General features: G+C 43.5%; 1 protein-coding gene across 1 annotated transcript in view; it reads right to left on the bottom strand.

The window, feature by feature from the left end:
- MYO10 (myosin X) overlaps positions 1–27,504 on the bottom strand; it is a 167,580-nt gene that overhangs the window by 31,224 nt on the left and 108,852 nt on the right. The window contains exons 19-21 of the mRNA XM_055799113.1: positions 25,593–25,673; positions 1,514–1,638; positions 1,237–1,351 (exon numbers count right to left, since the gene is read on the bottom strand). Coding sequence (XP_055655088.1) covers positions 1,237–1,351; positions 1,514–1,638; positions 25,593–25,673 — 321 coding nt within the window. The remainder of the gene's footprint in view (positions 1–1,236; positions 1,352–1,513; positions 1,639–25,592; positions 25,674–27,504) is intronic.

Genomic DNA, 27,504 nt, shown 5'->3' with positions numbered 1-27,504 from the left:
GCTGCCATCAGAACATTTCAGATTGTATCCTCACAATAACTGTAAAATGATTAAATCAACTTCCCCAATAGCATCTCTGAGGCTCCTGAAGCTTACAGAGGAATGGAGGAAACCCTTCAAAACTATGCAGTTGTGGGGAGAAGAGGATGAGGAGAAATGGGTGTTTCACACAGAAATCAATCAGATTTTACAAAGTATTTTTGCTATTTCATGGTAATAATAATATGATAGTAATTTTTTTCAGAATGGCAACAATTGACAGGAAAACCGCAAGTGTACACATAATTCATCAAACTTTACTTCTGGATCTGTTTTTCATTCTCTCTCCACTACAGAAGCCCTGGGAGGACTAACCGGAGTTACCCAGAGAAAAAAAAGAAGAGAAAGCCATCTGCAGAGGCTGGGGGGGATGATCCTTGATGGTGCTGGCCTGATGTTTGCAATCCACTCTCCAGTCTTTGCACCAGGTGTTTTTATTATTTAGGAAACCTCAGATCCTGCAGGGGAATCTTCTCCTGAGCACACAATGCCTTGACATCATTTGTTAAGCCCAAGAGCACAAATTCACAAGGAGAGAAGCTCTGCACACAGCTGTTGTCCAAAATCAAATTTGCAAAAGAAGCATGCAAAACCACCTGGATTGTTTTATTTTTCAAATTAAAATTCCATTATTTTAATTACAATAATTTAAATTTTTTTTGGAAGAAAAAGAAGTTGTGGGCAAAGTTTAGGTTGTCTGTTAGGACACATATCAAGGGTTAACTCTGCCACATGAACACCGGCTAGAATTCCTCTCCCCGATTTCAGCCCCTGAGTGGGTATCATGCAGCTGGGTTTACTAGCGTGAGTGGAGCTCCCTAAAGAACAAAGTGCTACCTCACATGCTCGAGACTTCTAAAAATGACAAAATCCAGCTACCGCTTTTTCAGTTCTGATCCTTACCAGCACTATCACTTACGGGCAGTGGCAGAAAATCCAAGTGGACTCTTTCTCCATGAGTGAAATCACCAGCCAGTGTCTAGTCTAAGTGCCTCAGACAGCAAATTTCTCAGCCCAATCATTAATTGTTGCTATAAGGTTTTCAAGAGCACCAATAGGCATGCACAGCTTCTTTTAAGGCCAGAAGTAATCACCGTTACAACTACATTTCTGCAGCTGTGGAGTCTAAATCTAAAGCTGTCCCCTCATCTTTGTATAAGCACCAGCCCCACAAAAAGCACAGTCAGATTATTTTACCTTATTTTTTCCAAGCTGCCATTCAGTGCTTGTGTTGTCATACAGACGAAGCAGGACGGCACATTTCTCATTTAAATCTTCAGGCAGCGTTAAGTTTCTCATGAGGACTTTATACCTGGCAACCAAAAAGTATTTATTACTTTATTGAAGAGACACATTCTGGTTTTGTCGTATGATTTTTCTTGTTGTTGTTATTAGATTTTCACTTTATTCCTCAACATGGGAACACGGATTTGGTACCTGTGATTCATCTGAATGCACAAGTCAGTGTGTTTACCTTTTATAAAAGTCTTGAAAGGGCCTCCGGACTGGGAAACCAGCCCTCCGAATCCTGACCGTCTCCAACATCCCAGAATAGCGCAGCTGGTTAAGCACCACTGTCTGATCAAACTGGTCTGGCATCTAAAACGTGCAGGTGCAAAACAAGGATTTTAATAGCAACAGTTAGAGATGTCAGGGGAAATATACAAAGGGCAAATTATATGAATCTGAAATGCACAAAGGCTAAAAACTGGCTACACAATGCCTCAAAGGCCATTAGCAGTTCTGAGCATATAAAAATGTACAGGATGGATATAAAAAGGTAATTACACAACATCATTTCCATAGACACAACATTTACAGCCATGTAATCCAATCAGCACTCTCTCTCCATTGCTGTACAGGAAGAAATGACAGAAAGCAGAACAGGCAGCTAACAGGTCAACAGCTATACGCCCCACTAATGTTTTTCTCTAGCAATTCAATTTTCAGTCCCTGTAGGTGACCCCAAATGTTGAAGATACACAAATACAGTGGTTTCAGGAAAAAAAAAAAACAAAACAAAACCAGAAAGGCAGAAAAGATTTAATTTTTACTGTAGTGATGATGCATCTACTATGGACAGGGATGGAAGATTACCAGTGGTACCTCAAACCTGAAATAAGTGATATTTCAAAGAGTTTCTATTTGCTGCTGTTCTGAACAGCAGAAATATTTCCAGCTGTAAACAAAAATACTCTGCTTATCTGAAATAAGTTCCCGTTTAATTTGCATGCAGTTCCTTCAGCATCATTTTTCATTTAGAAAACACATAACCCTACAGATACGCAGTCATGAAAACCTGTGAATACTGATGAGTATGTTCCTGCCCTTCAGAGCTTTGGGAATCCTCTCATCCCATCTCAGAATCCCCTGACTCACCTGTGCTTTCACCACACTTCGAGGCAAACCAGCCACAGCCATGCAAAGCTACTCAGGATAGTGCTAATTGCTGCCTTGCAAAATGCTGCCAACCCCGATACCGAAACACCACCACATGTAAACACACCATTTAATTCATCAGCCTAAACGTCCACTTTAAGCCACCAGCTGACTCTCCTGCACAGTCATTTGCAGGGCTGGAGAGAACAGTGCTTAGTATTTTGCAAGAAGTTCAGAAGATGGGATCTCACAGATACAGTTGATGGTTTATATAAGATCTGAAGATCTTCAGCTGATAGAAATGACAGCAAGATCAAGCCCTGAGCAACTACATCAGAGAACTCCCTTGGTATTTATTAACTGGCTTTAATCATGCCTCTTGTCCGACTTAGCACATAAATGACTCCCCCAAATTTTAACTTATCAAAAATACTTTCAGGAAAGCACAGGCTCAAAACTTCATTTAAAATAGCCAGTTTAAATTCTTCCATCAGCACCTTTATCTATAAAACACAGCACTGTGTGCTAGTGGTGATACCTCAGAGCTATAAATTAGGTAGCTTCAAAAATACCGATAGATTAGCTTCTACCTCCCCCTCCTTTAAAACAAAACGTCTACACCAAAATGTTGCTATTCTTCCTTTCATTAATTTCTCTTCTGGAGCAGAGGTGAGAGGCTCCTCCGTAGATGCAGCAGCCCTTCTGTACCCAACTGCTGTGGAGCCGCACGGGCAGACGTCTCCTCAGCACCCACTGTTCCCTCAACAGCAAAAGCCTTTCCAACCCCCTCCTTTAGGACAGAGGCTAAAACTCATATGGAAAACCACCACATCATGGCCCTTCCTCCACAGGCAGTAGCACTGAACAAAAATGAAAAAAAAATTTGCATTTTAAACAGTGTCTGGTCACCCTGGTGAGCCCTGTCCGGGCTGGGGTAGGTAGCACTGTGTGTGGGCAGGACCTGATCCCGGTGGGGGCTGCGGAGAAAATCTGCCACCACCAGCAGATGCTTCTGCCTTCCCTTTGAGACGGGTGCTCTGTGTCCCAGGGAGACCCAGGAACTACACCAGCTCGGCACCACTCTGGCTGTGGTTACATTAATGGCCCTGTTACAAATGTGATTTAACATTTTATTTCCATACCCACACGTATAAAAAATTAACGTTCCGGAGGGGAAAAACGCCTCTGCAAATGATGCAAACAGGCTCCTCTTTCTCAACAGTGTGTTTCATTTGGATTTTGCCACCGCCAGTAAAATACACCACCAGCAAAATCTTTGGTGTTTCTGCGACCACACAGTACAAACGCTTACAATCGAGGTATCGATGCTGTCACGACTGGTGTTGCCACCAGTGCCTTCCCAAGGCGCCCGCCCCGCGGCAGGCAGGTGTTAGGGAGCTAGCCCTGCAAAGCCACCCTTTGAACGTCGGCCCACACGCCTGCCTGCCTGCCTGCTTCGGGGCAGGCGGCTGGGGATGCCCTACAGCAAAGGGAGGGAATGAACACAGATGCACACACAAATCCCGAGGAAAAACATACTCACTTTTCGACTCATGTAACCCAAGGCTGATGTGTGCCACAAGCGGACGCAAGTCAATGTATCTTCTTTCTTTGCCACTACACCTGCGTTCAGTCCTTTTACCCCACCCATTCACCACTCAGAAGGTGATGCTCTTTACAAGACTTGCACACAAAACTATTTTTGGTGTGTTCAGGTGGGGAGGCAAACGCATGGAGGGGAACGGGGACACAGCAAAGCAGGCAAAATTTTGGTGATGTGACAGGTGACTCCCACCAGGCAGCCTCTCCCTCTGCAAGGGAGCACCTTCTGCTTTGAGAGCCAGCTGGCTGCTGCACCACCTCACCTTTTCATTGCCACCCTCAGTCACTTAAAAAGTGAGAAGTCAGCCACACAGCTGGCTTGAAAGCTCATGTTACTTTTAAAAGAACCCACTTTCTCTTTTTTATCCCTGATTTGAGTCGCAGAGGAAGCAACAACGTTTTCCTGACCTTTTTCCTGCAACTACAGAAGTTAGAAACAGCCCTGCTCTGGGGTGGGGAGGATGGACTGTCACACAGTCACCTACTTCAGATACCTACATTTTTAAAGAAAAGCATGAAACGCTGCAAGAGTTGTTAACACGGTATCAAAGCAGGGTAACATAAAGACCATCGCAATTTTAATTACATAAGCCTGCTCCTTCACTTTACATTACTGGTTATTTTTAATTACTCACAGACACATGAGGCTATTAAATTGGAGGGTCAAATACTGTCCTGGTGTATCACTGGAATTACGTCTGCAACAAGTCTGGCTGCTTTGAGTAAACCGGGGGTAGTGGTAGAGATGGGCTGGACTCATCTCTTACACTTATCAACATGGAGTACGAGAAGATAGCTCCCGTCACCTGGGGGTCTTTGACTTGAGCCATCACAGCAACTCTTCACCCCTCAGCAAGGAGGAGAGCTGCAGCCAGCCAGAGAGGGAGCTGGAGCCCTAAAATGCATCCAGGGTTTCCTGCATCTAATGAAAAACCCAGAAGAGGTAACACATGCAGTCCTGTGCACACCACAGCATCCAGCATATCCACGTTACAACTTGGCGATACGCTGCACCTCGGGTAGTTCTGCTCTGTGGTTGAAGTGGATTTCAGCCTCAGTCGTATAAACATCTACAGGCAGGGACAACCTTAAGCATAACTTCCAGTTGGCAGGCCTCCTCATACATAAACAAATCGACTTTATGTGCATTTATTGAACCGGAGTGCAAGTCCTGTATATACCCCACTATTAAACGGCAGACACTTCTGAAATGGAGAATGATGACCACCTCCACTTGAACGATGCTCAGTGCAGCACGAAGGAGTTAAACTTGCAATAGTATAAAACCCCGTGCAATGGGTTACCTACGCAGATGATACTCAGCCTTTCGTCTTTACTGGTGCTCCTTTAGGCTTCCCGTGGTAAGCAAGCTAACTTTCAGATTTATACCGAAGCAACAGAGGACACGACTCATCTCTGGGGTCTGCTGTATCTTCACCAGTGTTGCTGTAAAAACTGGACTTGTTTCACAAATGAACACTTGTGAAGCAATTGTATTCTGTAGGAAAACTTCAGATAGACAACAGACCCACAACTGATTTTAAAACAGTATGTCTTCCAAAGGAAAAACCTGCATTAATCGCTAAAAGTAAGGCTCCTGCGAAATAAGATCAAATTTATAAAAGAGAAGGCAACAGAAGTCAACTGATACCTTCCAAAATTGTCTGAGAGATGCAATCAACTCCAAAACAACTCAATTTTCAATAGATATTTCACTTTTACCAAGGAATGACAGCACTAAACCACTCCAACGTGCAAAATTGCCAAACAACGGCTACACTCACATGGGTCACAGCCACGTTATGGTGCTGAGCAACATCAATGTGAAATTCAGAGCTATAAGTCAGGTCTGGTTTACTTGATAAAGGTGGTTTTTGTGGTGTGCTCCTTCATAGCACAACTTGTCATTTACCACTTCCTGAATCCAAAACTCTTCCCTGAATTTGCGCCAGACAGCACCGACCAAGGCTTTCATGCAACATCGAGTCTCTGCTGGCAGAGACTGTGGCTCCTTAAGCTGCTAAATGCTGCTCTATCTGTTGTGAGCCTCCTAAAGGGCAAAGCTTCTGCCTGCAATCCCAAGAAGCAGCCATTAGGACAGACATCTAACACCTACGCATAATTTTCATGATAAAATAGTTCCTTAGATTACAGTCTGACTAAGGCTCAAAAAACACCATCCCTTTTCCCTGGAGAGCATCCTTAGTGGAGACCCCAAGTATCCAAATAACACACGCACACAGCACAACATTTTTTTTGTTCTGCACATCATTTGCTCCGTTCAAACGCGGAGGATACCTGACTTCCCCCTGGGGAATTCCTTCTCCCCCTGAACTGCTGGCTGCCTCAGAAGAGTACAGGCACAATAATGACAGATTACAGCAGCCTCACAGATTTTACGTAGGCAGGAAGAACTTCACAGGGAGATTGAGGAAAAAAAAAAAAAAAAAATAACCCCAGTCCCTTGTCTCTAGATTTCTCTGTGAGAACTTGATAAGGACTATGCCAGCCTTGCTACTGTGTGTTAAAAGCGTTCCTTTTCCTGGTTTACAAGAGTGTTTTGTGGAAGACAGGTACAGAGCAAGAAAAGATGAAAAACAGGTTAAGAGAATGTGAAAAAGTATTTTTTTATTTAAAAGCCAGTAACTTTTCTCAATGTCTTAGTTTTGGGTTTTTGTTTGGTTTTTTTTTTTTTTTATATCTGCTTTTTTACTCCTAAAATGAAGTCTTGGCAATTTTACTTTGGAGAAAAACAGAAATTACAAAGAAGTCAGTCTTCTCCTGCTTTATAGTGGGTTTTGAACTTGTTTTTACATCTAGACATGTACTGATACTTCTTCCGAAATAAGGGGGCTTACTAAGCCAGATCTTTCTGAAACAGACCCCAGTGTCTTCTGATCTCAAGTCACCAGCTCCACGATTCAAAACCAATGCCAGGCTTTCCTCCCAGATAAATCTGCAAAGCGTAAAACAAATTAACTTCTAACATATAATCTAGCTGAACTGATATGAATATTTCTGCATGCCCATTGTTTGGTTTTTTTAAACCACATTACGCTCAGCGATTCTTATCCATATGTACTGCTCGGCAACCTATACTCGTGCTGAGGATTCAAGACGGACAGTAACCTGAAAGAAATGAAACGCCTGCACCCACAATAAGAAAATGTGCTGGAAACCGAGGACGGGCAGGGCTAGGGCAACCCTCCTGTCAAATCCAGTGCCACACTGGTCACCTTCCTACCTCCAACAAACCATTTCACCCCCTGCTTTTTCAGCCATCAGTTCTTCAGTCGCTTGCACCGTAAGCTTTGATGGGATGAGTTTATACAAGAGTTTCAACCTCAGAATTGCTGCACTTCCAGCGCAAGGAGCACTAAAACCTGTGCGCATCCTGCCGAAGGACCTGGAACATAAGGTCCCACTGACCTAAGAGCACATTTATTCCAAGGAAGGAAACCACCACTGTCTTTTCCAGCACACAGCTAGCTCTAACTGGAAGAGGTTCAGGTCCAAACGGTTTTGGTGTTTTGTTTTGGGTTTTTTTTTTTTTTTGATGCCTGCTTTGTTTTTGAAGACACTCCCTTACCGTCCCAGAGTATTTGTGTCCACAAATGTACACCCTAAGACTATAGAAGAATAAAACCAAAGAACATGCCACAGCTAAAAAGTTTATTTGGCATTTCTACTGTATGGCACTGCCAAGTCAAGGAAACCTGAAATAACAGCATTTTACACATCCAAAGTTCTCCTGGCCTTTATCCACACACCCACCACAAACCCCCACAAAAAGTCTTTAAAAATTATGAGCACTGCTGGTGGTAACTTGCTAGAGAAAGAGCATGGGTATATTGCAACACTTGTGCCTCAAAAAATTCTGCTGCAAAGTCCAGGCCAGATTTCACTGCAAACTCAGTAATGATATGCTGGCTCTTTTACACAGTCTCTACAGGTCTGAACGTGAAAGTACTGCATTTACCAACAGCAAGTGTTTGCACGATTATCTGATCTTCTCTTAAACTCCAACTACTGCGTATGACCTGCATCGCTCATCTTCCAGACCTAGGTATTTCAGATAAGAGACAGACTTCAGAATTAGCCACTCTCGTGCCACAGGTTAGAGTTGCCTGAGCTAAAAATAATACTGCATAGAAGGACCACTGTAATTTTAGAGTTCTTCCACTGTACCAGAACAGTGAAAGGAGGAGACTCAATAAACTAATGTGAAAATGCTTTGGGATTTATATTCAGCCTGCCACCCAGCTTACTTTACAAGCAAGGGCATCACAAGGATATTTTAAAGACAGCAGCCCATTTAAAGGCTATGAAGCAGCACATTACCACACCGACCATTTGCACTAGTGTTCATAGATTTCAGCTTGGTCAAGACACTGCTGAGTTACATCCATCTACAAAGATGCTGTAGTCATACTTCAGGTCCCGCTTGACTATGTATCGGAAAGGTAAGAGCTGGAACCAGCCTTGCTGTTGGAGAAAAGATGCTCAAATGATTCTGACTGGCTTGCTGCGATTTCATGCTCTCATCAACAATGATCAATGTACTCACAGTCCTGGAACTACTTAATCTACTTTTTATTAGTCATTCTCACCATACCCTTGCATTTCAGAGTAATTTTCTTTTTGTTTGGTTTGTATGGACTAAAAGCTATCCCTGAGTAAGCACACAACAGTCTCTTTATGAACCCTCCTTTCTCAAGGTATACGGAATTTCCTCTCAAGGAAGACAGAATTCGTCCGCCTCTGCCGTCATGTAAGCCCAGAGGAATGTTACCTCCTCAAAATGACACTGCTATTTCTTAGACATTGGTTATAACTTCATGGAATAGGAATGAACTGTTAAAGACACAGCCTTGAACATCATTTAAGTTTTGTAAGTGCACATTTAGAGTGTTCTCTGTGACTGCCTGACTTTTCAGCTGAAGCGCTTTAAAGCATTATTCAGGGAGGCCATTGAAATGCATAGCAAGTCTCACTGGCTGTTAGCTCCTGAACAGCAACCGAAGGACCATCCATGTGAGACAGACAATTAAGAGCATTTAGGAAAAGAGGGATTTAAGGTTTTGAAACCGATCTGGCAGGGTCTCGCGCACTAACAAGGTGGGAGCCGCAGCACGGACCCAGCTGGCACTTCTCATGGGCCCTCCTTCTCCACCGGTGAGTAATCTGTTGCCATCTCATCTGAGGTCATCCTCACTAAAGCCTCCCGTTCCTGCAGACTAAACCCCAGCCTGGCCTCATTTTCCCCAGCTGTGACAGGTCAGCAGGCTTCTCCTGAAGAAAATCAATCAGGCTGCCTGATAGCCACAGACGTACCATGAAGAAATGTGCTGTGAGGTACCAACTGCAGGGACAGCTGTCCCTCCTTACCAGCCCCATGTCAAGACAGCCCACACCGATGTCACCACTGTGCATCACAACGGCATGAAAACAACCGCACACACGCCTCGGTGTCTGCTGAGGCTGCACGCAGACCAGCTGCAGATGCTGAAACCCTCATCAGCAATGACCAAGTAACTTACATGGACTGAGACCCCATCCTTATTTTTCTCTCTCTCTCCTCCTTTTTTTTTATTTTTCCACTGTACTTTCACTCCTCCATACAGACTTTTCATCCACGCCTTACAAGTTTTTTTGCTATTTGACAGTTTATTGGCAGGCTGGGCATATAAATCCACCTCTCTACTAAAAAGCAGTAAATCATGTTTTGAGGATGGCTTCTCTAACATGATTTCTTCAGATAACTGTGTTTAGTATTCAAGCATTTATTCTTGAACGATACTAAGTTTCATCAGGGGATAAAAGATTAGGATGAAAATACCTGAGAGAACCTGTTTAAGATTAATTTAGTCTTGCATCTTAATAGTCCGACACAGTTGTAAAACCTCTTCTTTCAACAATCTGTCTAAGAACCTTCTAATACCTACTGTAGTGTTACTACAAGTAATCTCACACCTGAATATGTGAAACCTTCCACGTAGCTAGCCCCCGCCGAAATGCTAGCAGGATCACTTCAGCAGCACATCCTGAAACAGTATTGCAGATAACTTCGATTCACATTATCACAACTATCCTCATTTTCCCTGGTGACACAAAAAACTGAGCAACCTTTTTTTCAGACTGCAGCTCCACTTGGGGGGAAGAGAAGGTAACAGGGATACTGCCTCCTCCCCTCGATTGCAGGTAAGTAGAAAGGAGAAGGTGGAAGAAGCTCATTTCCAGCCACAAGAACTCACGACGCAGGGTTGGAGGGAGCTAGCATTGCACTCCACAGAGGGACAAGAGACATCAACTCGTACAGCACAAGAAGAGCAGAAGAGGACTCTAAATCCAAATCCCACTTTATTCTCTGCTTCAGTCCTGGGCACCCACCTGCTAGTTCTCTAGATCTATAGAGAACAGATCGCTGTTCCTTTAGGACAACACGCCTGGATACCATTAACATCTTGAGACTTTTCTGTTTTGGGGCACTGCTTTAAAGAGAATACTAAAAATTCTCTGATACTTCAGAAGTCAGTTCAGTGATCTGTGGGCAAACCTGTGCTCCTAAGCCATGTGACTGCTACTGAAATTTTGTATCCCATTTCAGAGCACAATAAGGGAGACTGCTACGTGGGAAACTACTTTAGGTAAGAGCCGTAAGAACAAACTTCTGAGTAAAAAAAGCAGTAAGGGACTTCACTAAAAGCCCTGAGGAGCTCATCGATGAAAAAGCTGAGAGGCCTTGACAGTAATCTGTGAGTGGCTAGAGCAAGAGCATACGTTCCACAACAGTTTCTAGTATACAGCAGATAAAGACATAAAAACCACGAAAATCAAAGCAAGACATATTCAAACCAGAAGGCACACCTTTTCGTCACCGAGTGTATTCATTTGAAGAGCTTACCCATGGTGGTGGGACCATCTAAAGCCACCAGACACTTCAAAGAAAACACGGGATGTCCTCCTTCTTCCAGTAGGCGTTCAGATGGTTTCCTTACAGGTTGCCACACAGCAGGTTAAGACTAAAAGATCTAACTAGTCCCCCTTCAGCACGCCAGTTGTGGAAAAAAATAATTACTTTTATTTATTTGAAGAAGCTTAGGGCTGTATCCTGTAACCTCTGGTACCGGGACTCCCAAAGACAAGCTCTACACCAGAGAGAGGAACAAGACACACAGCTACTGGCCTGCAGTGCATGGTGCAATCCAGAACTGTGCTTCCCACACGCAAGCTTTGCCTTGGCAGGAAGAAAGTTCATTACTTATGCAAGTATTTCATGGTCCACCAAGGGAAATTTGGCCGAGATTTTACTGCTGTTGATTGCCGATGAAGACAGAGGCTGCAGTGCTATGGACTAGCTTAGATGAAGTCATTACAAAGTGTTCACATATTCATCATGAAACAATAAAAAAAACCCTCCGCATTATCAGATCCAATTGTTAATACCGGGAAAAGCCCTGGAACAACCGTGACCTACACCTCTGCAAACTATAAAAAAGTTTGAGTTTGCCTTTAATTAAGTGTGGAGTGTACGTGGAGGGCCAGCGACTTCCTAGCTAAAAGTCAAAATCAGATTCAGGTAAGGTTAACAAGTATTTTATTATTTATAATAAACGATTAGCAATTGATCGTACCGCTCTTTCAATATCGAGGCCACGAGCAGTTTCTCCTTCTCCAATGCTTTTTGCCCTTGCAGGCGGCTCATTCCCTCAGTGGCCCATAAAAGACGCCTACAAAGCACAAGGCTGATGTAACACGCAGACTTGCTGCTCAGTGCTTTCCCAAGCAAGGAAATCTCCCGGTGCGATTCCTATGCTGAAAAAAATATATGCTTTCCTAAGAAGCCCTTTCTCCCCTCCTTCCTGTATCGAGCCTTTTGTTTGAAAGCCGTTAACGGGAAATCGGCCAGGCCTATATCACAGCCAATATCTGATACGTGTACATGAGGAACGCCACAAAATATTCAGCCGAACAGCTTTGGGTTGCTAGGACACTGGAGGTCGGGCAGCACTGAAAGGGCAGATTATTCCCACCCCGGCGTAGGCACAGGGCTCCATTCATGGCAGGGCTGCTGCTGCCTCTGGGCTGCTGCTGCCTGCACGGGTGCCGCTACCCGTCCCTCGCCAGCGCCCCTGCCACCTGGCTCCCCGCGCCCACCCCGCCAGAGCGGCCAGCGTGCCGTGCACGCCTCTGCACCAAAAACGCCCCATCGGGCTGCACATGGCCCTTGCTGCTTTTCATCATCTCCGAGGGCTCGTTTCAACCTGGGGGACACTGGGGGGCTGCCCGAGAGCTGCGCTGCAGCAGACTTGCAGCGGGTGGTCTGGAGGTCAGCTTTAAGTTTTAGAAGCGTGAGGAAACCCAGAACACTGCAGTTAAAATACTTTTTACGCCTAGAAAGGGGAAATTCAAGTTTACAGAAGGTGATGGGGATCCCCGTGATCAGCGCAGGTGTCTACCTGGCTGACAGCGAGAGTTGTGTGATGGCCCAGATAAATGACCCAGCTCAATCCCATGTAAACAGTGTGTTCATTACTCCTACATCTTTTACCTCAGCAAGTCTCAGACAGTGTCTGCCTAACTTTGGCGTTTCTCCTAGAATTTGGTCCTTTCAAGCTGCTGCTCTTGTGTACCTACACATTTTTACATTATAAATTCAGGACCTGCTTTGCAGATCTGCAACTCACTAGACAACAAGACACCAAGACCAGTGAAATGTGTGTGTGTGTTTGCAGGGAAGGGACAGAAAATGAAGGTAGTTGTTTGTTCTTTTGTACATTCATTTCACAGAAAAAGGCAACAAATACCTTCTCCTTGGACTTTGTTATAACACAGCAGTCCCACCCCATCGCCCCATTAAGAGTCAGAAAGTCTCCTGCCGGGGTTCTTTGATGTTTCTGAGAACCACATCAAAATCAAATTTGGTATTTCTGATATACTGAAATTTCCATCGTAACCCAAACAAAAAGCCCCTTTACTGATTTCTTCATATGTTATATAAACACAAGACGGAGGAGCTCTGCACCACGCCAAAGGCACAGGTGAATCAACATCACTTGGCTAGAACAGCAGGTAGCTCCTGTGCTTCCTGCAACCATTGTAAGTCACTGCATTTAGTAGGTAATAGAAAAAAATTAAAAAAAAGTCATCTTACTGCTATAGACTATATAGTGGCAATCATTAACGCTTGCAATGAAAGTCACCATGTATTTTTCCCCTCACAAAAAACCTGCACCAACTACTTCTTCATTCCAATTCCTATACATCTGTGAAGCAAGAGGTAACTATAGAGCAAATTAACTGTATTAGCATGGTGCAAGTTACCCAAAACAGATGGCAAGGAACCTCCCCTAACACCAATATGGTTATCAAACTACTAACTGATCTAACGACACACACACATAAACAGAGAGAGAGCGAAACAATGCATTATAATAGATGGTAAAATTACATCAGGACCTAACTAATTTACATTCAACTACCTTCTGAGTGATTTCATTACGATGCCACTGTTCATTTCCACAAAGCCTGCAGAACTGACAGGCAGGGACGCTGGTCAATGGCCCTTTGTTTCACTAAGGCTATTTCCATTTTAGTTGTATGACGAACACATTTGGTTGTCTCTATACATTTTTTTTAGATGATCCTGTGGAGAAAAGCTCTGCCCTTACTTCTGGTTTTACAATCTACTGCAGCACATTTAAGCAAAGATATGGCTCTTCCTGCCCCAGAAGTGGATTTTTCTATCCCTCTTCCCTGTTTTCTGATCATGGTGAAAACACACCGGTGAGCCTCCATGATCGGTTTCATTGCTGACATACCAGCACTACCTACATTCTCCTGGGACTGGCCAGCAGCATGGACTCCACGCAACTGGAGCGACAGTTGAAACAAGATGACTTGCAACTTCAGGCTGGGCATGCAACTGTAAGGAGCTGCACACATGCCTCACCCCTCTTCAAAGCTGTGGGACAAGAGGCGCTGTGGCTCCAGCTATGCTGGTACGTGCTGGTCAAAGCAGCGTAAAACCAGTAACAACTTAAGCAAAGCATTTAAATGTGTGGTTTGAGCCCGTTGAGGCCAATGAGATGTACGTGCCCTCCAAGAATGGGGCCGATTTGAGACATGCTATGTTCTGCACCAGTGGTCACAGGGAAATGGCAATTTTGGATGGCTGAACAGCCACTTCTCCCCTGAGAAATTCCTAGGCTGGCTTAAGTATACAACAAAACATAACCCTTCATGTCTGAATCAGAAAGAGACACTGAAGACAGAATCAACCTTCCTAAACGCAACTTCGTTTGCTATGCAAATTGTTTGCTTATATTAAAAAATTATGTGAAGTGAATTTAAGCACTAAACCTTTTAACAGAAATAATCATTTCTTCCTTTGAAAGACTACTTAATTTATGAGGCTGGACACTGTTCCTTTTTGGCTAAATATGCACAAATGGTGTGGCTGGCAAGCTGCAGATGGACGTACTCGTCCTTTTCATGCTGAATCTGGGGCAGCCATTCATTCGAGAAAGCCAGTATCACAGAGGATTTGGCATTTATCTGGCTTTCTGAAAGGGGATGTCTCTCTCAACCCGTCTACTTTATCTCTGCTTGACTATTAGAAGCTTTGAGATCCCCCAAAGCCCCTATGTACCACATACTTCGTGATTATGATGTCTAGATCTACACAGACTGAGTTTCAAAAATGCCATGATAGATTTCATCGTGTAAATGGTGGAAATACAGCACAGCACTATGAGTTAGGTGACAGACTTGTCTTTTCTACACTAAACACTGCACAGTGTTCACAGGTGTATGGGACAATCCAAGGTGGCAGCTACAACAATAAACTTCCCAGTGTCCTGAATGATTTACAGAGCGCATTGGGCTTCCTGGCTCACCAGCAACTTCACAGACCTGAAGAGAGCGTAAGCTCACCCTGTGCTTGGGACTGAACAACAAAAGTAGTAACTGCCCACAGAGCCCGAGGAGTTGCGGTGCTACCACCTCCCTAGCCCAGCTCTCTGTTGCCTGAACACGGAGCGCACATCAGGAACGTGGAGGAGAAAAACCATCAGCAGCAACCTCAAACCTCATCATGCATCAGCCAAAAACCTCCTGTACTTTAGGCTGACTGCCGTCACACAGCTATGACTCAGCTGATGTCCTGAAACATGGACTTTACAGCTACTACATTCCACTCCATACAAATGAAACCACAACCTCACTTCTGTAATTCTAATGACAGTGTTAGGAATGGACCTGCCTTGCTTCCTAGGCTTATAAACTGGCTAAAACCACCAGAAACAGTAAATTCTGGGTGTAAGTTAGACAACAAAGATAAGATGCTTAGATGTGCTTTCAGGAAGCATTTCATGTTTAAAGTTTAATCTTACGAGGTGATAGCAAATGTTCTGAAGTGTACTTAGTCCTTGCAAATTCATCACAGAGAGGTTTTCCCCCTATGAAGGCTTTGCTCCTTCTCTGCATCCTGTGACTGAATACAGAAAAGCCACATATATACATACATATATATACATACATGAACAGACAGATACAGTTAGAAGTAAAAAAAAATTTAGCAACTGACCCAAACCTACTCTTAGACAATATTACATTCTGCTCTTGACACAGATTCTGTGTTCCAAGGGTAGCTCTGACGAAGATCTGTGAATAGTTGGGACAGTACTGTAACTTTCAGGTAATTCCTATCAGTAACCTAGCTGTATTAGAAAAAAAAAAAATCATTATGCTTCCATTTATGTTACAGCTTGTAAATACATTTTTTGAATATGCCAACAAAGTAGAAGCCAAACAAATTTTACCTTTTTTGAATCTAACAATCTAACCAGTTTTAGCGGAAGAAATACTGAATACGTATATTTGATGTTCCACACAACAAAAATACCTACTTTTTGACCTACTACCACTGTTACCATTAAGGTTTAAGAGGACACCTCTTAACATCAGCGAGAGAAGAACAACTACAAGTTATGAGAACCCCCTTTCCCAGTCCCATAGGCACTTTATCAGATGCTATCTCCTTCATCTAGATTTGCAAGGCAAATCTAGGGTTGCTCTTCTTGAGACCAGAATAAAACTCCCATAGACTTCAATGATTCAGGATCAAGCCCATTCCCTTCATAACAGGTTCTCTCAAGCAATTTTATCCTAATTTTCTACCCTGTGGCTGAATTCTGATGTCTGCAGAGGCAAGCTCTTTAAGTGGGAAAGCAAGAAGTAAAACACAGATCCCAGCAGCAAAGGCAATCAGCGGCGAACAGAGCTATTTTACCTGCTGGGTTGGTTTTGGGGGGTTTATTTCATTAGGGGCAGAAGCGGGGAGCTGACACAGCAAACAAAGTCAAAATATACTTCTGTTGAGGTATCCTTTCCATTACTACTGCAATTATTATTTTTTTCCAGGTGTATTCCATTTCCTGCATTTCTATGGCATAAAAATTACTGTCTCAAATGTGCCCCATCAAGTTTCTCCAGTAAAACTACTAAAGTAGTTTAGACTTCTGGGTGCTGCAGGTATCTTGCTGGACTCCCCCCACCCCAAACACACTCATCCCCAGTGTTGCTTTCTCATCATGTAATCAATGCAAAACTACAGCCATGCCTTATGCCTTAATAAATTACAGGAATACTATTGTCTTAAAACTTTACATAGCTGGTTTTCCTGAATCTACACCACAGACTGCTGAACAACAGAAAAGATCTTTCTCCAGAAAGCAGCCCGTCACTGCAACACAGGTCTTCCCCTGGCTCCGCACACACAGCTCTACTTCTGCTGCCTTCTTCCCTGCTCTGTGAACAATCGCCCCTTTAACTTTCCAACGGAGTGTGATTTATTAAAGCAGACTGCTTGGCAGCAAAGCTCTCCTGGCATTCGAAAATATGATTAGACCAGTAAATTTTGTCATTTTTTCACAAACTTGATTCTGCGTGCATTTACCCTCTTTAAAAGAAAATACAAGCCCAGAAACATTTCCAGTACAGCTTCCCTAGCCAAACCCCAGGCACTTTCTTTCCCTACAAGTCCACCACAGCTCCAAGTACGCAAGATTAAAATTATTAAAAAACCTGCATGAATTAAGCCCCTTACCTTTTAAGGCTTTTTCACCCTTCAGCGTTCACCCATTGTGAAAAACTGAATCTTTAGCAGTTGCAGCTATGCACACACACACAGACACACACACAGACACGCACAGAACAGGGCTTTCTTCAGCTCACTGGTATTTCAAGTCTTTCATGTGATATCTTTGGCTGTACTTGCTTAATTCATTCCTGCTGCTACTCAAAGGAAGTCAAGCCTAGTGAGGGCTGGCTCTACAGCAATCGCCGTAGATATTCCTGACTAACAGGACACAAGGGCTAATCTCACCTTATAGGCACCAAGAATGTAAATATATTTCACAGCCAACAAATTCCTAAACCTTAAGAGATAAAATGCACAAAATGCCCTAAGACACAGTTTAGCAAGGGAGTTACGGACGTTAAAAGTTTTTGCTAGAGAACAATACTCTGTACCCCAGCGATGCTTTTGGAGCTCTAAGGATGTCTATTTATCATGGACTGTGCATATTCCCTTGGAGTAGTTACCATGAGAACACAGCAAACAGGATTTGAATGTAAATTGCCATCTAGAGATGTGGGGGGATTTTTTTTTTTTTGTAGTTAGAAAACTTACAAAGCTTGATAAAGTACACACTGTCTCTGCTCATACATTTGCATGACAATGCTTGCAATTCAAATACTCGGTAGAGTGCACAAGAAGGAAGAAAAGCCAAGTTCTTTGCTCAGTCTTTATAAAAAGCAAATACTTCAGACTTGGGATCAGTAGCTGCAGTTCTGTGAATGCCCATCTATGTCACACAATCACACACGAAGGAATTAGTAGAACACAAAAGATCTATCAGGTGGAACAAAATGCAGAATTATTGCAGTACTTGGAAGTCAGCTGGAGGCGGTAAGATCCTCTGCTGCTGACAGTCTGCTGCAGCAGTCAAAATTCTTCTCGCTTCTAAATACTACACCAAACTACACAAATATTGCACTTAAAATGCCTAGGGGTGGGGTATTTTTAATTTTCCCCCAGAATCGTTCTGGTACTTTGCCATTTGGGCCACCTCCTCCCAAGTTCCCCCTGAAGCAGCCTTCGCTCCCCATGCATCCCCCCACCCTGCTCACAAAAGCACACTGCCACAGTTACTACCTGAGATCCAAAAATGACTCCTACCACTTGCGGACAGAGTCCTACCAAACAGTCTTTCTGGGAAACTTGGCCAACTGTGCACGTACGTGCTGCAAAACATGCAAAAATCTGTTTGCTTGCACTGCCTGGAGTTTGATGCAATCTTTACAGCACAGCATCTGCTCCCTCCCCGGCAGCACCCCATCTCAGCTCCATCCCCAGCCTTAAACACCTCAGTTTTAAACTCCTTACGCCACTGAAAGACAAAGGCTAATACACTTAGCAAAGAGATGCCTAGTCAGCCCTGCTTAGTAAACAACAAACCTTGATGAAGAAGAAGAACATGCCTGTCTGGGCGATTGCCTGGAGAGTGGAATGACCTACTTCAGCGCAGCAAGCAGCGACGCTCCGAGGTGGTGACAAAGGGACAACCCAGTGGCTCCCGGGGAGCATAACCGACAGCTGCACTGCAGGAGTGACGGGAGTGATCTTTCGGAGGCGACACCAAAGACAGGCGCTGCCTGTGCAGCATGAAATTCTGTGCAGGAATCGTCTTGTTCTTTCAGCCCGGGATTCAGATTCACACGTAACATTACTGCCGGCACTTTGGGAGCAGGAGCGACTGCTCTCCTCACACCCACTCTCCTTATCACTTTTACCTAAGAAGTCTTCTAGCGCCTGACCTAATTACTCGAGTGATGTGCCAGAAAATGATGCAGCTGGGACATACTCCACAAGTCCCAATTTGAAGCTATGTAATTCTACAAAACCCAAGGCGACAAGATCCAGGTAGCTGAATTAAGCAGCATTGGCCTGGCACGATGCCACACCTTACGACTGCGCCTTCCTGATTACAAACAATTATGAACTAAAGGGCTAAGGATAAGTAGTTTGCCTTTGGCCCCATGCACTTCTTGGCCTGTGAGATAGGGCCAACACGCTATGTTTTTGGGAAATGGCTGCTCTGCTCCCAAAGGATGAGCCTGAACGGCAGCTCCCGGAGCCTGACCCACACTGCCCCAGCAAGCCCGATCTGTGCTCGGAGCCTGTGGCTCTGCTCCCTCCAGAAGCAACGACAGCAGTAATTGGCAGCCAGAAAGCCTTCTTATAACACGTATTTATTGAGAACAACTGAGATTAAAGAGAGATTTTTCCAACAGGCAAGAAGGATCTCTAATACAGCTTTACAGCTGTAAATGAGCAGTGTTAGACCGTAGCTTTCTACAAACAGCACCGAACACCCCCAGCAGCTGTTCCTGGGCCATATAATCTATTCCCTTCACTTTCGAAGTATGACAGAGTAGCTATTAAAGTGATGATCAGGCTTTCCCTTCCCTTTTTCTTATGGATAGCAAGTCAAATTTACCCTGTGATCTGCTAGCTCCCAGCATCAGAGAACATTTCAGTTTCACTGCAGAAGGGCCACCCCAGGGCTCTGCAACCAAGTGAACAAACCATAAAGGCGCCTCCATTTAGGGCCTGACACTTTTTAGCTTTTAACTGCTGGGCTCAGCATCTTTCAAAACCCACAAAGGCATCTAGTCCCCAGTAAGGAGTCCCAGAGTCTGCCAAGTGACTGAGGCTGGTGTATGAAGCACATACTTGGTATAAACTGCAGTAGGATGTGCATCGAAGTTTGAAGCTGGACTGTTTTATTAAGGATAATTTTTTAAAATAAAGACACTTAAAAGTAAAGCCTTATCCAGATGCTTAGCAACCCTGTGCTGAAGGTATAGTAGAGTATCCTTGAAGCTCAGTCTCCCTCCCTGCATCTTTTAAGGTCTTACATCGGTGCTGTCCTCAATGCAGCAGCATTAGACTTGCACTGTTCTCATCCATGTATTTCTGCAAAAAAATCTCTCTACAAGTCAAACTCAGTAATTCATACAGTCAGGTCTCAATATGACAATATTGCAATTCCAGCTTGACAACCAGCTCACGTACTGCGTTCACTGAACTCATACCTGCTCCACACCCTGCACACAATCATCCTCACAGATGGGGCCAAGCTGTTTTCTCACTGTTCCTATGTACCACGTTCCTGAGTTGTACTCCTAAGTGGTGTTTAGGTTGGTATCATGCTATACTTAGGTTTGTAATGATTCAGAGCTATTTTAAGAGCACAAGTTTAATTCAGACGCCAAGCGAAATAGGTTTGCATCTTATTTTGTACTAGGGGACATACTGCTTGCTATTCCAGGGCGTCTCATGGCTATTAATGACCTACGCCTCAAAGTACCTTGCAGGTGCCAATAGCCCTGCCTTGATCCCTTTAAACGGCTCTGTCCCCAGAAGCGATGTTAGCAATCTTACTGCCTTGATAGTAATTTTCCCAGAATGAATATGGAGCATGATAGGACTCCTAAGCAGCAGTAAACCTTACAGAATTTATTACAGATCTTTCTCTACAAGTCTTCCTTTGAATTGCGAAGTTATTACTAGTTTCACTTTTTCTGTTGCTCCCTATAACTCCTACCCTGCAGTAGGTTTAATTTTGTCTTAATTCTTTGCCTTACCTAATTAAATTTTAAGATTAAAACAATTAATATAAAAAACCCCAAACTGCAGAGAAACAGAACTGTCCCTTCAGAGTTCACAAGCTTCAGAGACGGCAGCTTTTATCCTGCTCCTGGCAAGACCATCACTGCAACAGAGGAACGAGACAGACAATAAATGAGCAGACAGGGAGGTTAGTAGACACCCCGTGGTCCTGTTCACGTGGTACACACCAACACAGGTTTCCTAACAAAAAAAAAAAATAAAATAAATAAAGTGACATTCTTGTCTACATCAAACATTTCACGCCAAATCTAACAAAGCCAGGATTTTGCCCGTCAGGACCAAACTGGACTTAGATCTGTAACCAAAGAGAAGTGGAAGCACCTATCTACCTGCATGAGAGAACAGCCACGTCTGGACCTGCCAAAGTCTCAAGAAAAGGGAATTACAGAAGCAAGCTGTAGTAACTGAGGTTTTAAGAGACCAGCACAGATGAGCCATGCAGATGCTGGAGGCAGGGGCCACTTGCAATGATTATGCCAATGTATTTTCTGAAGAAAAGTCCTAAATGGAGAAGGGACCTTGAGCATGCACTTGAGTCAGTCTGCCTGAGGCTCACTCCTTCTGGTCAACAGGAAAATTTCTGCCTCTGAAACAGCTTGTGTAGGAAGTTCAGATCTTAAATTTACCCTGAACTGTCTCCTGAGCAGCACCAAGGCTTAGCAACTTCATTAATAGCAGCAAGCTGGAAGAAACATCCAGCTAAGTGCTGTAGCAATGAATGGTTGTAGCTTGCTTTAAAAATACAGTCTCTTTTGTTTTGTTGGTGGGGGTTTTTTTGGTTGTTTTTTTTCTTTTTTGGGTGGGTGGAGTAGGTGTAGTTGCTGTTATTTTTTGTTTGTTTTCATGTGTTTTTTGGTTTTATTTTATTTTATTAAAGGATAGATGGAGACCAGAAAAGGCAAGGTTGCACAGAGGAATCATCATTGAGTAGAGTAGGAGGCAGGAAAAGAAACATGAGACTAAGAAATAGAGAAAGATGTGTCAAAGTTCAACAGGATGAAACGACACGTTGTTCTGCAAGCTGCACTGAAGATAAGGGGAGCTGAGGAGAAAGACCCTTCATTAGCAGAAAATACTCATTAAGCATACCACGTGGAAAAGTTTCCATGTTATAGCTAGTTCAGAAGAGACTGGAAACTGTGAAAACAGATACACTGATTGTTTGAGGGTCTCCCAAAGATTAATGAGTCCTCTGTTCTTCTGTCTGAGGCCTGCTTGCTGAAATGTCTTGTGACAAAAGGTCATGTACTCTGTGCACTCCCTTTAGGGAACTGCATTAATGAGTGTAGATCCTGCTTTGATATGTAGATGTTCAGTGGTTTACTGCGTATGATGAATTGTTTTTGCTTGCCACTGTAACATATTTAAAAATTAAACTTTTGTTCAATTAAAAAATCAAATAATTACTGTAAATCATCACATCTCTTATCCAACATGAATATACTTCAATGCCTAGAAGAGCAGAGAAAGTAGTCTGATGCATGTTACGCTCTTCAAAGGCTTGAATTTGTCTTCTGTCTGCTCAACCTCATTCACCTACAGAATTCAAACATACTTCCAGAGTAAAACAGCTCTTGAGCACCACCAGCTCCTCCTCTCCAGAGTTACAGGGGGTGCTCGATGATAGGTGTGCCACCTATTCGTACCCAACCCAGAGAGCAACGAGTAGCTTCAGTGGCTTTGCTCCTAGTAACACAACTTCAGTGCTCTGCTCACCGAGTCTCTCTGGTCCAGCTCTCCTTTAACACTGCATATTTCAAAAAAACAACTAAAACACCCCCTCCTTTCACACCATCAGAAACAGTGTGGCCAGCAGGACAAGGATCATGCCCCTGTACTCGGCACTGGTGAGGCTGCACCTCAAATACTGTGTTCAGTTTTGGGCCCCTCACTGCAAGAGGGACATTGAGGTGCTGGAGTGTGTCCAGAGATGGGCAACAAAGCTGGTGAAGGGTCTGGAGCACCTGAGAGAACTGGGGTTGTTCAGCGTGGAGATGAGGAGACTCAGGGGGCACCTTATTGCTCTCTACAACTACCAGAAAGGAGGTTGTAGGCAGGTGGGTGTCAGTCTCTTCTCCCAAGTAACAAGCAGTAGGACAAGAAGAAACAGCCTCAAGTTGCACCAGGGGAGGCTTAGATTGGCTATCAGGAAAAATTTCTGCACTGAAAGGGTGGTCAACCATTGGAACTGGCTTCCCAGGGCAGTGGTAATCACCATCCCTGGAAGTGTTTAAAAACCATGTAGATGCGGTGCTTAGGAACATGGTTTAATGATGGACTTGGCAGTCCTGGGTTAACGCCTGGACTTGATGATCTGGAAGGTCTTTTCCAACCTAAATGGTTCTATGATTTGTAATTTGGCAAGCACTGCTTTAAGCACTTTTTGAGGAGTGACGTTTTACCATTCTGTATCACCATCACTGCAGAGTAAAACCTATGGATGGAAAACACAGAGGAAAAAGCTCAGTGAACTTTTTTTACTTTCTTTCAATCCCAGTTTCTCTGTTTCAGCGGCACATCGAAATTTCTCAAGCAGTTATGCTTCTAACCAACCCTGCACAGTGAGTCACGTACACAGCAATCCCTGGTAGCCCATGCACAGCTAACATGTCTCTGAGCCATGCTGGTTCAGAGCTATGCAAACTGACTCACCTGATTTTCCTGTGTCTAACTGAAAAGAAGCAACAAGTTGTATGACAGGATAAACTATGAAATGTTAAACGTGATGTGCATCCACAGAATGCAGCTGAGCTAGGGAGGAGCCAAACGCCATTCACATGCCTGCTTCTGTACCTGCACTGCTGCAGAAGGAGAAACACCAGCAACGTCACAAGACTGGCACTAAAAATCAGTGTCTGTGAGACCTGGGGGGGAACAGAGAGCAGTGTACAGCAGAGGAAACTTAAAATAGTGGATCCCAAAAATGCGCTTTGAGAACACTTTCCTGAGGGAAGAATGCCATCAACAAGTAGTATATATGCTTTCCTTCTCATTTTCCATCGTCTTCTACTGAATCACCTGCGGTAGGTAAGCCGTGTGACCCTTTTCTCTACTCTTGTTCTTCAAACAGGATTTTTTATTTGGTATAGCCACTGAATCAAGTTAAATTTGCAATCATACTGAAGCAAATGGGAAACAAGGACAAACATTTTTGTGTAAGATTCAGTGACATTTTATAAGTACTTTGAAAGGGATTGTCTACAGGAATTTCCTAATCTGTTCCTGCATGCACTCCTGCAATTACATGTAGTTTCCTGAGACTGAGGCTGTCTCAAGCTCCTTCTGCTTGCACAGCTGCTAATTCTGTGAAAACTTTGTTTTAACGATAGTAAAATGTATGCGGAGATACAGTAGCGTATGCCAAATTTGTCAGGGATGGAGCATTCCAGTGGGAACAGACTGGTAAACCAACATAGGGGTGGGAACTCAGTGTTTTCCTTGCTATGGAAATGCAACAAGTGCCTGGTTCTTGCGTCAACTACGGCAAATCCTTGTGACTGGTACTGTGGAGATGAGTCTTACTTGGATGCAAAAGGGCAAATAAGGAAAACGTGAGTTACTGAAGTTCTTCTTATACTCCAGTGGCAGCAGGTGGGCTTTATAAAGGTCACGGGGCTTCCAGGCAAGAATGGGAGCAGGGAAGACAACGAGCTTTTCAGAAGTGCCCTCCCTCAGTGATGAGGAGCTCTACCACAGACATACAGGCTCACAGAGAGCAGCTGCTGGCCAAGGCGCTTTGGCGTCTTGTTTGGCGACCAGGTGGCTGCACACCTCAGAGCACTGAACGCTCCAGGACACAGAAAGCAGGTCTTATTCGCTTCCAGGCTGTTCCCTCTTGCTAAGGTGTACACAACCTGCATGTTATTTGACACATCACAAGTAACGGTGCAAAAGTGGCGTCAACAGTTACTAACTGAAAACATGTAAAGACAAGGATGTACTGTCCAGATGGCACAAAAACGTGCGATGAAATCTGCCATGTCTGATGTGTTAGTGTCCTGAATAACCAGATGTCCCATACAAACTTAATAAAAACTGGATTTATAGCAGTCACCTATTTCTAAGTTGCCATGTGAAAACCATAAACCAGATCTGTTAGCACCTCTGCCTGTTGCACTTTTGACATAAGTAGACATACCCGAATACCAGCCTATAAAGCCAAAACCAGATGTGCAAACCCCCAAAATATCAGGACCAGGCTAACAATATTAACTTCAGCGACTACTATAGCATTACCGCTTCACTTCTAGAGAGCCCTCCAACATATCTAAGGAAGTCTTGACATTGCCTTTCATTATCTGTGACTCAAAAGGCAAAATTGATACAGTAAGCCTTAGTTTCCAAGTCTGTTTTAAAAAAATAATTCTGTAACAGAACAGCCAGCACGGACACTTAGAATTGTACATAAATGGAAAGACTAAGAGTCTGATTCCCATCAGTTTTGCTATATGCACCACCACTCACTGTCTCTACTGATTTAAAACAAACTTTGCAGTTTTGACATTTTCTTCCTAAAAAGGCTCTCAGGGTTGTCAAACATGCAGTCCATCCTTTTACCCTCCTTTTATAACCACCCTTAGAACCAGTTACTTATCAGAGTTGTGAGCAATGACTATTAAAAACGTGCCCAAAGACATGAGCCACATGCAAAAAGAAATCAAAAGCTCTTCCCAGTGCCTTCACCTTGCAGAGCCTTTTACAAAGTCAGTGAAGAATGCTACCCTCTGCTTCACACAGCGGTAAGTAACCAGACAGGCAGCGGAAGATTTGGCCTGAGACATACAGAAATGACAGGCACAATTTTAAACCTTACCTTCTGCACGTTGGGTTTGATGCACCGAACAAAGAAAGGGTTTGAAGAACTCAGCGTTGCCATTAAAGAATGAAGCGATTCCTAAAACACAGGTAGAAAGAAGACAGCACTTCATAAGCTGACTTACGGTACAAGCAACATAACCCTGGCAAAAGCTCTTGCGGCTTTGCCTTGCAGACAGTATCTAACTGCAACACCTAGTGGTATGCACCAGAAATTACTGTACCATGAACGCTCTTGCATTTCAACATACAGAATGGTTATGTGTACGTTCGTTTCTTCCATCAGCCCCTTTTCTGATCAAAACTATCATCACTGTTTTACAGTGAATGAGATATACAGATTGACATAAAGAAAACTCTTCATAAGGAAACACCAAACTGGGAAGTTGCTGTTTCACAGATCTTTTCAATGACAGCTTAAGACTTAGGATCCACATTCCTAAACTGCTAAACTGAAGCAAGTCAAAAGGAAAGATAAGAGGTCTAAGGTAAAATCGAAATACCCACAAAACCAGATTTCCTCTTTTCATTTCAGCCACCCTGTGTCCACTCATTCTCCATTTTCCCTGCCATCAGCAGCATTTTGTGCTCAGGGAGCTCCTTTCTCCTGTGCAGTCTCAAACTTTCTTGCTTAGAAGGACACTCCGATAACATATGCAAGTCAATAAGAGGGCAGAAAAAAATATTACAAAAATCTGAAAAAAGAGTTACTTTAGAATACAGTAGACATTGTTTTATCAGTACTAGATTCTGGAACGCCCCCCTCCTGAAATGAACAAAGATCAAGTAAATGGTAAGAGTGGTACAGAATACACACCTTACTGAAAGACAATTCTAACAGTGTTTTCAGTTATTTCATGTGACAACTAATTGCATTTAACACAGACTATAAGGTTCAGCTAAAAAAAATAGAAGAAAGCATGGGGTTTTTTCTTACTTTTATAACTCTGAATGACCCAATACACATTAGACTATCAGTTATCTGAACCTCAACCTGGAGATAAAAATCACAAAACCCCCTCAGTCCTTTTATGATGATTACTTTAATTACACATCCGCCTCTTTCCCACCCGAGCCATCATTCCATACCTTATTCCAACTTGCCTCATTCTGTATCATTAAGTATGATAAACCATTTTAAACTTAAGTCTTGTGTTCACTTTGCAGAGATAAAAATGACTGTATAGTGGGGAGCCAAGGCTCTGAAGAGCCCAGAAAGCTAGCAATGGTTACGTTTCACCCCTAAACGATGACACTGTGTGCCAGGCAGCGGACAGAATACAGAGCAGGCTGCTAAAGAGACAGAAAATTCACTTTTAAAAAGGAGCAACACTGTGTGTCCTACCATATGTTTTGGACCGAAACTGCCAATGGCAGTCTGTTACAACAAATTCTTGCTTTAATCTGCAAAATAAGGGCTTTCCTGGTGATTAAACATGAAGTGATAAAGGCAACAGGCAGAGTTGTGGCTGTGCACAGGAGCTGGTATTGAGCAAAGGGAGCAAATGGTGAAGTGACTGGGAACATCAGTGGTAGTTCTTGGTTCGTTGGCCTTTTGCCAGCCTACAGACCAGGAGTCAGGAGCAGCAAACATTACACAGCCAGAAGATATAACGACAAATATTTTTGTGTAAAGACAAATATTTACAGCTTCAAAATGTGAAAGCTTCATCTTATTAAACCTGTGTGAACATTACAACATCTATGGACAACTAAGCAAATTCTCTCAGCACAGGCCGAGACTGTAAAAGTTGATCACTCCAAACAAAAATAATTTCATCTATTTTCACATCCATCTGTGGTACAGCCAGCCAGAGCCTGCACAGTGTTGCACACCCCTAAGTCTCTGTCAGGTGACCAGCTAATCTGAAGTTTGCCCTGCTTTAAGCAATAGGCTGAACAGATGGTGT

Source organism: Falco peregrinus, chromosome 3 (genome assembly GCF_023634155.1).
Source record: "Falco peregrinus isolate bFalPer1 chromosome 3, bFalPer1.pri, whole genome shotgun sequence".
NCBI classification, from domain to species: domain Eukaryota; kingdom Metazoa; phylum Chordata; class Aves; order Falconiformes; family Falconidae; genus Falco; species Falco peregrinus.
Note: the sequence above shows the minus strand (reverse complement) of the source record. Positions and strands in the feature narration are given on the sequence as shown.